General features: G+C 35.2%; 1 protein-coding gene across 5 annotated transcripts; it reads left to right on the forward strand.

Moving 5' to 3' along the window:
* LOC108345087 (uncharacterized) lies at positions 1-2,297 on the forward strand. 5 transcript variants are annotated; one of them, XM_052867692.1, is made up of 6 exons: positions 1-183; positions 477-597; positions 979-1,042; positions 1,529-1,596; positions 1,702-1,828; positions 1,903-2,297. In XM_052867692.1, the coding sequence occupies exons 3-6, from the start codon at positions 1,040-1,042 to the stop codon at positions 2,176-2,178; spliced, it is 474 nt and encodes a 157-aa protein (XP_052723652.1). In that variant the 5' UTR covers positions 1-183; positions 477-597; positions 979-1,039; the 3' UTR covers positions 2,179-2,297. The 5 variants fall into 5 exon arrangements, with proteins under 5 accessions (XP_052723652.1, XP_017439143.1, XP_052723653.1 ...); XM_017583654.2 differs by lacking the exon at positions 477-597 and having other exon boundaries at positions 2-183; XM_052867693.1 differs by lacking the exon at positions 477-597 and having other exon boundaries at positions 5-183; positions 979-1,052.
* Positions 2,298-14,807: the final 12,510 nt, after the last annotated feature.

Consider the following 14,807-nt stretch of genomic DNA (forward strand, 5'->3'; position numbering starts at 1 on the left):
GGTTTGGGCCCATTTCATGAGGACCAGTTCAATGGGAAGGTGAAGAAACGCGACCTTGTTTGCTTCTTTTTCGGTTCTTCTTCTTCTGCAATCTGCATCAGATACAGAGTGAGGGGGTAAAACCCTAATTTCTTGTTTTTTCCATCTGTTCGCCACAATCGACGACCAGAATTTTATTAAACGGTAACCTTCTACCTATCTCTTAATTTTTCTTTAATAATATTCTGTCAGGGGTTAATTATTATTTTAAAATATAGTAGACGAGATGGGTAATTTGGGGATGATGTAATTGATTGTTAATTGGTAGGCGCAGAAAACAAAATGGTGAATGTATCGTATAGTTAGTCATCCAGAGTAATTTGATTGGGATTCTTTCAAGGTTTTTTTTTTCCTTTTTATTTTAATTTTGAGTGTAATTCTGCTCCTGCAATGAACTTATGAACACATTTGGAAAATTTGCGAATTTGATTTTGCAGCATGGATGGATTATGCTAAAACATTTCGTTTTTAGCTTTTGGGTAGTTGAAAATTCCTTTGGAAATATGTGCAACTGGGCCATTTCAGAAGTGCAGAGGGTTGTAACTTGGCAAGTAATTGGTATTTAGGAAAACTTGGGATTCCTTTATCTTATTTATTTTATTGCTTCTTCCAGTCTTGTTAATGCAAAGAGTTTAAGTTATATACATGCATCTAACAAGAATTTAGCTCATTGCTTGGCCATATTTGTAAATAAGATGATGTGGTAAAATGATTAAAAATTCTTTGTACTGATAATGTATATAATTAACTTCAACTTTATTTTGAAATTGCGATTGCAATATAAAATATTGCCTCTTATGTTTGGCTAAGTGATGATTGTGCATCATGGAATTGCATTCAGTGGACTAGATCTTAGTCAACCTATCATAGTTGATTATGTCAATGACATTTGTGAACTTGCTGTTTTGAGTAACGTTATGCTGGATTGTTCATTTACAGGATGATGTACATTCTATGATTCAGAGTTTTGGTTGAAGTATCACTTGTGTTCTTTGCTGTCATGGTATGTCAATGTGTGTATTTGCTATTTGATTTAATTTTGTGTAATTTTATAAATTTTGTTTTTGTGCTCTTCATGGCTGGTTGAGAGGTCTTGCAATGTCTCATTATGGTCTGAGGGGGTTAAGGTTTTGCATTGCTTTTGGCTTGTCAATATTTTTGTATTAGTCGAAGCATTACATGTATATCTTTACATGGAGCAAACTCTATCAAATGTAATGTAGGTATGTAGATATTCAATAATTTCTATTAAAATGAAAAAAGTATTACCAAAAAGGGTTTGACAAGATATCCTCCTAAAATAGAGCTCAGAAAGAGCATATCCGATCTCATAGAAACAATACATTCAGGAATAAATTTAAATGTTGTAATTCTTAGAATCCTCTTAACTGATATGAATATATGAAAGTACCTAAAATTGTTCATTTGAATTTTGCTATCTTGCATGTCAATTCTATGTAACACTTATTTTATGTATCACTTAATGCAGGATGCGAATATTGATGATAAGAGTGAAAGCAGACTATATATTGGTAACCTTGATCTTAGAATTACAGAGTGAGATTTGCTAACTAGCCACCAAGACTTGACTGTGTTTTTGTTCTGTGTTTCATGCCCATACTGTCATACTTATTCTTTCACTTTCTTTTCAATGCTTTCCAGAGCTGCTTTGCTCAAAATGTTTTCTCCTTATGGAAAGATAATTTCTGAGGACTTCTTATGGCACACACGTGGCCCAAAACGCGGGGAGCCACGCGGCTTTGCTTTCATCCAGTATAGCACAAAAGAGGTAAGTTGATTGCACTCATTACATAATTCACTTTCTATCAATTTCTGATTTCCATCGTTAAAGTGAGAATGCAGGAAGCCGAATTAGCCAAGGAGAAAATGCATGGGAGGTTCGCCTGTGGCCGGCCGCTGGTTGTTCGTCTTGCTGGCGAGAAGTGCTTGCTGGAAACAGCTGATAAGTCTACAAAAGCAGCAAGTGAAGGGCACAAGATGCTTCTCATTGGTGGTGGGGGTGCCATGGGACAGACAAGTCGTACTGCAAAAATAGCTGCTATAAAAAATAAATTGAAATCCTTAGAGGAGGAGAGTACTAGGACCAAGAAGCAGAAGCAACGTGAAAATATATATTGAGTCAGATTGTGTAAGTATACAATGAAGAGATTAGTTCATAAATTTTAAATTCACATAGTTCAGTTTGTGACTACAGAAACTAATTTTCCATTTGAAATTATCTAAATTGATATTTAACAGGGGATTTTCTCTAGTTGAGGCTCTTAATTTAGAAAAATGAGTCTTTTTTATTTTCTTAGAAAACTATTGAAAAAGGAATTAAATATAAATGATTTTCTTTTTCATTTTTTTTAAAATATATATTTTAAAAAAATTAGGTCTTGCCTTTTAGGGTTTAGGGGTTATAACAACTGTGGAGTCAATTGAGTTAAACAATTCAATATAATTTCATTTAATTACAATTTCCATGTATACGGTAGCTCTTTAAGTTTTTTTTTTTATATAGCATTTAACACGGGAAAGTTAATATGTATAATCAATTCACCTCTTAGTTATAAAGAATAGAAATATTCTTTAAAATATTTGGAATAATATGTATAGTTATTTTTAGTAAAATATTTCATTTTCAACAAAAGTTAGTTTTATGTTTTAATAAAGTAATTTTACCATCAGTTCACATGAAAATTTTATTTAGATATGAAGGCACACTATTTAAATTTATACTTATTTAAAAATTAATAGAAATTTATTATTTTCAAAAGAATATTTAACCGGAGATGTTTGTGAGAGGCACCTTAATATCGAAATAGGAAGAAAGTTAAAAAATTGGAGGTGTGTTGCTATTATTACAATATGAAATTTGTCACATTCATGAAAAATGAAAAATAATTAAATGGGAACAAAAATGGTTGTGGGAAAAAAATTAACCACCAATCCTTACGTTTTTCTGTTATGTTAATATCTTAAATCAAAAACTGTCTTCATCTTTCATTTTATTTTTTCTAAACTTTATAGGAGCATTCATGAAGACTGAAACAATTGAGGGACACAATCAATGCTTGTACTTTTTTCTTGTCTTGTCAATTATGAACATTTGTCCTTGTGTTTACAGATCATCTCGGTAAGTTCACAGTCAAAAAAATAATTTTGCAAAAGTCGCACAAATTATATAAATAGAAAATTTTCATAAATAAATTAATGGATGACCTTTCTTAGAAAAATATCAATGACTACCATAATTACTGTAAAACCTTGAGAGGGAAGAAGACCTGTGATGAAGTCCATTGCAATGTCCTGTCAGACCTAGGAAAAAAGAACGCATCCAAATCCTCCTGTCAGTCATTTAAAATGCACCAAAAACTTTTTGCGCGAACGTTAAGTGTCAAGCATTTAGAATTTTTGAAATCAGATGGTGGAAGGCAGGTGTCGGCAGGAGAGCAGATGGTCGTTTGGACGTGAGAAGAAAATGATTGTTTCAGAAACTTCCGTTCCACTCTCCTCTGTATGCATCCTCTTTCCAAAAATCTGATCTTTCATTTTTTTCTTCTTCTCTCTAGAAAACTCTCCCTTCTCTCTACTGTAACTCACCTTTTCTCTGCTCCGATCACCGTTCAAGCACCGTAGGAGCATTCCCGACGTCCCAAGCTTCCTCTTGAACCGAACAAGTTTCAAGTTTGAGCGGGTAAGTGTATATGTCATTGGTCGTTCGTCTTTTGTTACATGCAAAACCAAGTTCTGGTTGCATGCAGGGGTGTGGTCTAAGTTATTTTTGATTTTCATGTTGTTTGGTTTAGTTGGAAGAGTTAAGTGATCGTTGAGGGTAGAAAGATTGTAGTCGGACGAACCAAAAACCTACTCTTAGGACGTCCAATCACGTATTCAGGTAAGGGAAGCTTATCTTATTTAATTGTATGTTGTTGTACGTTCGTTGATAATGAATGCTTGTTGATGAATGGTTGAATGTATGTATCAAGTATGAATACTAATATGGTGGTTGATGTGGAATGTGATTTCTTGGTATGATATGGATTGTATGAAGTAATCAAATTGATTATGATTAGAATTTTATAAAGTTATGAAACTATGTATTGAGAAATGAATTGAATATAAATGAAATCTGAATATGTATTCCATATGATAGTGTACGTTCGTCATTGAACGGTCCTTGACCGTTCGGTGGTTCTGTTAAATTTGTTTGAAATGGAATTCTTTCAATTGGGAAGAATTCTAGTTGAGGACGAGCGTCTTTTTGTAATAGTGCTATGTTTGAGCATTCGGCCAAACGTAGATGTACTTGAGTGTTATGCGAGGAACTGAAAATCTTGTAAATATGTAGTGGTATAGTTAGTTATTCTTCAACCTGGTTTCCAACGTGTCTTATCATATTTATTATTCTTAATGTTTCTATTATAAGTTTAAATTAGTGATAGGTCTTAACCCAAGCTCTTGTAATGAGTGGCGCTCGGTCTTATACCGAACGCTCGTACTCGTTTTAATTTATCAAACTTGATGAAACGGCGTTCGTCCAAATTCAGTAAAAATTCCTTTTACCGTGTTCGGTCATTGACTGGCATTAGGTTTCTGTAATTGAATTATTCTAGGTATAGTTCTTTAACGTCTTGATGTGTCTACATCCATTGGATCCGGCCTAGAGCCTCCGTACTTAATTTATTCTTTGAGTATTGGTCTGAACTCATGAGAGTCAGTTCATTCAACTGATTTACGTGGTAAATAACGTTCGTCATATATGGTATATTATTGTACTCGGGTTATTCTTAAATCTAAAAGTAACTCTCTCGGTCTTATTCTATTCTGGAACGAGAGATTTTATCGGTCTCGTTTCTATCGTTCGTCCTCGTTATGAAGAGGGCTGAACGTTCGATATTTTATGTTCTTAGAAATGATGATGAAAATGACACTAAAGTGAAAGATTATAAAGGATGAAGAGTATATGAGATAAATTAAAGGTTGTGAATTTGGAACGAGCATTCCGGGGAGGAACGACTCTTGGATGAACATTCACTACAAGAAAAAAGTGTATTACATACAGCAAAAATCCGTATATAAGACTCAAAATCCGTATATATTCTGTGTTTATATACGGATTACATACGGACAAAAATCCGTATATAATACCATCGTAGCTAAGTTTACATACGGATTTATCCGTATATAACTTATATACGGAAATTATATACGGATTTATCCTCTGCGATTGTAATCCCAACTTTGATACACACTTTTTTGCTTCGTAGTATGTTTTAGGCAAACCTGATTTGATGGGTGTTGCATCCATAACCATTTTTGCAATAAAATCTATGCATTGGTTAGGAATATTCCAATTTGACTTGCAAGCTAATAGTCTGACACACATTGATAATTTCGAGTCTGATGCTCCTCCATACAACGGTTGGTTTGCATCCAACAAAAAATTAAAAAACCTTTGTGTTTCTTCATTTGGAGCCTCTTCAATGTTATTAGAAGTAAATGCTTGCCACGACTCATTTTGCCCAAGAGCATCATGCACCATGTCTTCCATTGTTTGAAATTGGTTAATTTGACCACCTTCCGTCTCTACAGCCCTCCAACTTTGATGATTCTGTACATCATCTTCTGGTATTATTTCCCCATGATCCTCCCAAATGAAATAATTAGGCTTGAAACCGTTCTTGTAAAGGTGAACTTTGACAACTCTTTCGTGCAGAATCTTTGTACAATCGCACTTTAAACATGGACATCGAAGACCCCCATCTCTACGATAACGTTCTTGTTCACAAGCTTTAGTTATAAACTCTTCAACACCTAATACAAAAGACTCTTTCAAAGCACCTCTTCCTCTATGACACCTATCGTACATCCATGCACGATTTGATGGGGAACGATCCATGTTCTGTACATAAATCGATTACAAAACAATTAGCCAATGCTTAATATACGTCTCTATATTATGACACGTACCCTATCAAATGGCTTCCTAAAGAATAACCTAAATTAATTTAGGTCCTCTTCTCTCTATCTTAGAATGTTTTTCAACATGTAAAATGCATGGAATGGGGTAATTAGGGGTTCATACATCATTAAAGAAAGATAATAAAATTCTCAATACAGTACTGGAATAAGAGAAACTTAAAATCAGTGGTGATACCAAATTTGACAGCAAAATAGTCAAAACTAGTGTTAACATCAAATGGGTTTTCTCCTAGTCTCAAATAAAGATAAGATATCAAAAAACTAAAGCATAATAAAATTCCTAATTCTACCTAGTCTAGGTAGCCTAAAATGTGGTTAATGAGTCAAAACACAACCACTAGACCTGGGTTCGGACAATGGGTATTGATTTGGAATGAGGCCAAGAATTTAATGAAAACTTTGTCTTCTTGCTGCTGCATTAAGCTAATTGAATTGGAGATGCAAGTTGCTGCTGTAACAGAATTTACAGCTTGCTGGACAGTGATGTTTAGCTGCTGTTGAGTCTTCCTTCTTGCTCCACTTTCAATGCTCAAACCACTTCCTAGGAGGCTACCAAAGTAGGAGAAGGATTCTAGTGCTGGATGCCCCAAAGAGCTTGCACATACACTCCAAAACTCAGCAAAATCACACCAATCAGTTTAAAAATCTGCACCAAACTATGCTGCTGTTTGCACCAAACTATGCAGCTGTTTTGACACTTAGGATGCCAAACAAAATACACACAACAATTTGGAACAGCACAACAATGAAAGGTACACAAAAGGAACTTATCAAAGGCACTAGAATGGATGAAGAAAGCAAGAAAAACACAAGCACAGTTCAGAAATTCTTCCAACAATGTAATTTAAACCAGAATTACCAAAACAGTTGCTGGAAAAAAATCAAAATCTGCACAAAAAAAATAAAGATGAACTAAAATGGTGGTTTTGGAACCCAAAATGAGTAGCAGTGTTTCAGCAGCTTGGATGAATGTTCAAACAACTTTTATTCATGATATTAAACATGTTTAAACTCTTAAACAGCTAAATTAATGCTTACTACTCAAATTCACTGGTCCACTTCCAATTTTAACTCAAAATTAATGGTTTAAGTATCCAATCTGCATATAACTTCAATTTTGACCAAATGAACAGTATTAGCAACTTTTAATCATCCATTTAGACTTGTTCAAACTGTCCAAACACACAGAAATAGCAGATTCCGAATTTCACGCATGCTATGGCTCAATTATGCAGCAAAACCATCAATCAAACAACCAAATTTAGCTTTTCATGGAATCAAAGACTTGACAGCAAATGCAATGACTCAAAGAAGTGTATAAACACAGATCTAAGCTAGATTTAATGTTCTTAGCATGACCAAATTCAGATTACACCAATTCAAATAGATTAGCACGGTGAAGAGCTACAATTTCAAGCTGAAATAGTGAATGGTTAAGGATTTTGAGCAACCACACTATGCATATTGCATTTTAGTGCTTATTCTGGTTTGCTATACCTTAAGACACATTCAACAACATTATACAATGTTGTACCAAGCTCCAGAATCAAAGAAAAACTGCTGAAACAGTTTTAGACGTGTTGGACCAGATTTAATTTCTGCAACAGAATTCACACCAAATTCAAATCTCATTTGCCCTTTTAATGCTTCAGCTTGTATAACCCAGGCTAGATCAAGTCCTCATTGCCTTATTTGGTATATATACAGCTTGTTTAGCACTTGCAAATCAATTAACACAAAATACTCCAGCAGAATCAGGAAACTAAACAAAAAAAAAATATATAATACAACAATTGCACAAGACTATAACAGCACTGAATTTTGAATTATAAGGCTGGAATTGACTCAAACAATGAAGTTTCACCGATTAAAATGAAAGGACAACATCAACACACAAAGGATACTCAAATTGAACTACTGGAAAAGTAATACACAGCTAAACAAAAATGAAAAACAGCACCTCTGGAAACAAAACAGAACACTGATTTGGAAAACTGAAACAGAAATTAGATCACCATTGGAAGCAGAAAATGGAAGAGGAGCTTAGCTCTGGTTTGCGTGGACAACCAAGGCTCTAGATACCACTTTATGGAAGCTTAGCCATGCTTAGAATGACCTGGGCCTTGCAGACAAAGCTTCAAAAATCGAGAACAGTATTGGTGCAGCGGATTGAAATCAGCACTGTGGATGCAGCGAAAATTGAGTGAGATTGATTGATGATTGGTGTGTTTGAGTGGAATGAGTATGTGTGGGAACCTCACAGCTCATAAGTCATTCCATCAATTCTTGTAGCTCACAAGAAATAAATCCAATGAGAAAGGGGAACTGTTCAAGGATTTCATAAGAGGAGTGACACTAAGCTAGGGAGGTTTGGACAACCTCAAAGACTTCCAAAGGAAAAACATGAAAACTATAACAAATATGGGTCACCTTTCTCATTTCTAATGTGACCCCTAGCTCTCATGTACCTAACTTCACCATTGCTTAAGCCCAATTCATATACTACATCAAAAGAGGATACTTGTTGGACATAGTAGATGTCATAACTGAGGAGATTTCAAAGTTTCATGTTCTGAACCTAATGGCTTGGCCTAGAGACAGACCCTTTCAAATGGGGGAATCTAGTGTAGTTATAGTGGTAGAAGAACAACCACAACCATAACAACTAACACCACCACAAAAAAACTTAGTAAAATCCAACACCAGTACCTCAACAACAACAACAATAGCCATAACAGGACACCTCTTCAGAGCATATTTAATTTGTTAGCACTACTCTACAAGAAAAAGTTCCTTATAATGAATGAACAAAGGAAGGAAGATCTGAAGGAAGCAAGCTAGAGTCTTCTGAACCAGAGGACTTCTTTGACTTTAAGATGGATGCATTATCTTGAGGAATCATTACTCAGGCTCTTTTCTTTGCTTTCAGATATCATATAATACATTGTATTAATTTTTATTTAATTATTTTTTATAGTTTGATGGGATGAGAGAAAAAGAAGATAAAGATGGGAACTAAACATACCAACGTATCTTTATCTTAACACTACTCTAACTATAATAACTATCTCCATTATACCTAACTCATCATTTTCAATCCAAATCCATATCACTTCTTGTTTACCTCTTTTCTACCAATATTTTCCTTCCCACTACTTCTCATTCTAAACCTAACCAATAAATCAATTCAACTCCTCTTCTGTAACATCTTTACTCTCACTCTATATATCTCTCTCTCATATTATATAATTGACACTTACATTCTTCTTATGCTACATTTTAGGGGAAATATATTGACTAAAGTTTAATAGGACAGGAGGCTTTACCATAGAAGGATGGTGTGGTATGATATGGTCAAGTGTATTTGATGTAATCAAATCATACAATACTTCCCTATACACCCAACACAAATTGAACAGGATTTGGAAAACTAATTAATCAAACAAACTCAAACAAACAATGATTAAAAAATCAGAACACAAGACAGTAAACGATAACGATGAACAACACGTCAATTGAAGAAAACTAATAGCACCCATACAGATCAACACAACACTGAATCAAACAAACACAGAATTGTAATAGTCCAAAGGAACTCACTCACCTTTGCTTCCTTCACTACGGGCCTTCGCAACTCCAAATAGTATATGTCTTCGTCCTTAATACGAGTAAGAATCTTCTTAAACCGCCACACAATAGCCTCAATGGATGCTTCCTAACACTCCAACCACGGCTTGGGAGTCGAACCATGTCAAAAAAAAAACAGATTAGGGTTCGCCATTTTCACTATTTAAGGATTTCATCGATTGCTCAACATTACGATTTAATTACCAGATGAAGGTACTCTTTCAGCACCGAACCGAATCGAACAATGACGCCCAACAACAGTGTTTGATGAAGGAGACAGCTCGAGAGAGAGAGGATGAAGAACCAAAGCGCGATGGACAACGAAAGTGGAGAGGGCTCGAGACAGGGACAGCCAGACGAAGAGGGCTCGACACAGGGACAACCACAGCTCCAGGCTTGGACAGAGAAAGCAATCAACCAAACAAGCTCAAAGCTTCGAAATCGCGATGGTGAAACGATCAAAATGCAGCTGCCACACTGGAACTCAGTTGCGAGAGCTCAACGAAGAAAGCAATCTCGTGATTGGGAGAATCGAAGGAGGAGTAAGAAGGAGCATTTTAGGTTTTCTGGAGAAAGAGTTTTGTCGAGAAAGAAAGGGGAAACATTTCGAGAGAGATGCACATTTTAGCATTTTAGGAACAGTTTCAATTTTTTAATTTATTTTTTCCTTAAATCCGTATGTATTATCAGCCGGTAAGATTTTATCCCCTTTCATACGGAAAATACATACGGTTTATCCTTGGGAAGCTTTGCGCTCAAAGGCGCCAACCTTACATAGGGACCTTATATACGGAAATTCCGTATGTAGATATTTTCTCTCATTATATACGGCATTTTCCGTATGTGACTCATCCGTATATTAAATCCGTATATAATAGATATATTATATACGGATCTAAATCCGTATATATTGATCCGCAGATAACTGACTAATTTCTTGTAGTGATTGGAATTGGTAAAGTATGAATGTGAAAATGCTTAGCTGGCGGTTCATCCTGATGTTCTGTGAGTACTCATCCTTACGTAGAGGAGGGTAGTTCATGTGTGGGAACAGCAGGAGGTCCTAGTCCTTAGGGGTACTTTGGACGGAACGGACTAACCTCGGGTGGCAGCTGATGAGAGAATTCCAGTTACTACATCACCCGGGTGCACGAACGTCGTAGCTACACAGATTTCATACAGTCCGGACAGTCAGTCTAGTAGTAGGCCTTGATTGAATCGTATATTGGAATGTATTTGATGTGTTTGAATATGAGAAATATATGTTATTACTTGAATTAAATTACATAAGCTTACCCTGTGTTTTATTGTGTTGTCTCGTCCTTGTACATCTGTCTTGTCATTGCAATGATCATCCGTGTGGATGTGAGCAGATGGAGACGCGCTGTTGGAGGATGCGCTGGAAGAGGAAAATTTGATAGAAGTGGAAGTGAAGGCCGAGCCATAGGAGTGTTCGGCTAGTTTATAGTAATTTTTGTTGTGAGGTGATCGTTCGGTCACCTCCTCTCTTTTGTTCTATGTGACTGTTCGGTATTTAGTTTTTTGTAAACCGTTCAGTTATATTTCCTTTTATCTGGAACAAATTAAGTTTGTAACTTGTATAAGGCCGTTCGGCCGTAACCGTTCGTTGCTTAGTTTAAAACTGAACTGATTTATTATTAACTGTAATCAATTCTATTATATGGTTTTATTACTGTAGTTTTGGGATGTTACATCCTCCCTAATATGTTCTAGAGAATTGGTTGAAGTAATCTTGAAGGCAATGTAGAGTTACATTTGGCTTGTTGGCACACAATACAATTTTGGACGTACTCCCTTATGTCCTTGTGCATATCTTGCCAATAAAACTGATCCGTCAATCTGGCCAACGTTCTAGCATACTATGCATGTCCTCTGAGCAACGAATCATGGAATTCTATAAGAGCTGCTTCATCAATTCATTGCCATAGAGAATAACCAACATATTTTTCCATATTAACAAGTCATCATGTATAATATAATGTGGAGGAGGTGTATTAGCTTTACACAAAAGCAATCATAGATTGCAACATCACATCTTTATTCAAAGCAACTTTCAATTGTGGCACAATGTGGAGATTGGTCCCTGACCAAGACATATAAAATGATCGAGAATGGGAGTCTGCAGTTACGTTATCTTTGCCAGGTTTATATTCAATTCAAACATCATACCCTAGCAATTGTGAAGCCAATTTTGTTGTTCTGGTGTCTGAATAGCTTGATGAGTTAAGTTTTTCAAACTCTTTTGACAGTTAAGTTTTTCAAACTCTTTTGGTCCGCTCAGATGATAAACTTATGACCAAGAAGGTGTGTCAGAATTTAGCAATAGCTTTTGTAATTGCATATAATTCTATGGTATATGCAGATTGATTAGCATTCTTGCACTTAATTTCTTGGAGAAAAAAGCAATAGGATGGTGATTTTGGCTTAGAACTGCTCTGATTCCACTACCTGAAGCAAAAGCAAGCACTGGTATGTGTAAGGGTTGTTTTTAATTTCTCAAGAGTTGTAGTAACCTCTAGACTCCATGAAAAACTATTCTTCTTTAAACAAGTTGGTAAGTGGAGCTGCTATTGAGACATTTCATGACAACTTGAACCTTTTGTTTGTCCAATGCAACTCCCTTGCCTGAAACAGTATGTCCCAACTATTCTACCTCTTGTAAGCAAAAAGAGCATTTCGATAATTTAGCAACAAGTTATGTTTCCTGAGGAGTTTGAGAACCTCCTCCAAATGATTCATACGTAGAGAGAAACTAGGACTATACACCAGTGTCATAAAAAAGAAAGAAAATAACTAGGACAAATTTCCTTAAAATGCCTTGAAACACTTCTTCATCAAGATGTGAAATGTAGCACGAGGATTAGTTAGTCCAAATGACATCACAAGTCATTCATACTGCTAGAGTCATGAATGTTGTTTTGTGCTTATCATTAGGATGTACCAAAATTTGATGGTACCTAGATAGATCAAGTTTTGAAAAAAAAGAAAAACGAAAAAAAAAGATCAAGTTTTGGTCATTGCATACTGAGTTGTCAGATGTTCTATTCTGTTCGAAAAAGCATTTTCCTTTGTACAAGGTTATTTAACATACATTTTCTTTTACAATATTTTGATATATCTGTCATTTTTTTCATCAGGTTAGGTTTAAAATACGAAAACACAATAATAAATAAATAATAAATCATTAAAAAAATAATACATATATTATAATAAAATATTATCAAAAAAATTAGTGTCAAAATATTTTTTTAATTTTTATTAACCGTTTTTCCATTGTTTGTTACAAATACCAAACCTCCAAAATCTTACATTAACAATGAGAATGACAAAGAAAACAACATGGATGAAGACGCAAATGACCAAACGAGAATGAGCTACAAAGAGAAGGTAAGAGAGTGAGACAAAATATCTCGACAACAAAAGACAATCAATACCACCGTAAATAAATAAAAAAACTGTAAACGAGGAACAAAGAAAAAGAGAAAAACAATAAAGAAAGTAAAAAAAAAATCATCGAAGAATAAGAGAATAACTTTACTTAAATATTAATTTCGTCCCAATAAGGTCATTAAAAAAGTTCACCTATGTTGTGATCACAATATAACTATTTAAAAGTTGTCAATATACCTCTCATATATAACATTTCCTTTCATAATGGTTTTTGACAAGAAAAGCGTTTAGAAAATGTTTAGTATATAAAAGCATATTAATATAACCTTCACCTGAGCTCTTCTAAAACCATATTGTATTTGATGAAGAAATTTACGAAAATATTTCCCTTTTAAGCTCATTAGTTTGGGAAGTTGTCTAACCAAAAGTGTTTTTATTTTTGGAGTAAAACAGTGATAAACGATTTCAGTGTAGTTTCATAAAGAAAATAATAGGTTTAATAGCCAATTTTGTCTCCAGTTTCGTTGACAAATCTTAATTTAGTCTCTCGTTTTAAAAGTGTTTGAAATTGATCCCCACTTTTAAAATTTTGAGTCAAATTAGTCTCTTCCGTTAAATATAAACAAACGGCATTAAGGATTTGATGATTTGGCAAAAAACAGTGCTAACATGTTATTTTATAAATATATTTGTGTTGACGTTTTAGTGAACTAGAAGTTGATGGTGAAGAGTAAAGATTGTCGTGGGAAGTATTGTGCTTCCCAGGGGCTTTACACCCTCCGGTTGAGAAAACATCCTTCTAGGCTTTAAAAAGTTGTGCTTCCCATGATCGGTTGTAAGATTGGTAGCACAGAGCTAATGATTCTCATTGTTTTTCTGATCTAGTTGAGTTGCTTGCTTTAAAAAGTTCAATTAGAGCAACATCGACTTTTGTTCCAATGCTAAGGATGCAACTTTTATCATTACTTCAGGGGATGTTCCACGGGTTGATAGACGGTTGGCTATGTCAAGGGCTTTTGGTGACAAAAGCTTGAAGAAACATTTGAGTTCAGAGCCATTTGTGACAGTAGAGAATATAAATGTTATCTATAAATCATTAAACAAGTAACATAATAAGAAAGGAAAGAAAAAATGTTATCTAACAGAGTTACCACTACTCTGTAGATTTGATTTCCAGAACCTCAAATATTCAATTGAAGAGGAAAATATTTTTCTCTTAATTCTACACGGAAAGCAAATCCAGACTAATACATAATATAATAAATCTTGAAACAGAAAAACAAATTAAAATAAAAAAGAGATAGGATAGAGTAAAAATGTTGAGTTGAGTGGAAGAAGAAGAAGAGTGACAGCGATGTTTCGAATCTCGATCAGAGTTACCGTGATTGCGAGGCAGCAACGAAGGCGATGCCGCTGGTGATTGTGATCGGTATCGACGGTGATGCTATCGGAGGCTCAAGTGAAGCGAAGGAATTAGGGCTCAAGACGAGTTGCGATTTGTGTTTGTGATTCGATGAGGAGAAACACGCGATTTGCTCCGCAGGACGACGGCGTTTACTCTGAATCGGAACCTAATGGTACTGGTAGCGGCGTCATCAAGTGCGCACGGAGGGAGGAACGTTGTAGTGGCTGGCGGTGTCTCTGGCAACAATCGATGTTGTTGGCGACAGTTTTGGTCGTGTAGAGGAAGGCACTGCGGGGTTGGTCATGCAGAGGGCAGAGCTGCCGCTAATGAAGGTGGA

Source organism: Vigna angularis, chromosome 8 (genome assembly GCF_016808095.1).
Source record: "Vigna angularis cultivar LongXiaoDou No.4 chromosome 8, ASM1680809v1, whole genome shotgun sequence".
Taxonomy (NCBI): domain Eukaryota; kingdom Viridiplantae; phylum Streptophyta; class Magnoliopsida; order Fabales; family Fabaceae; genus Vigna; species Vigna angularis.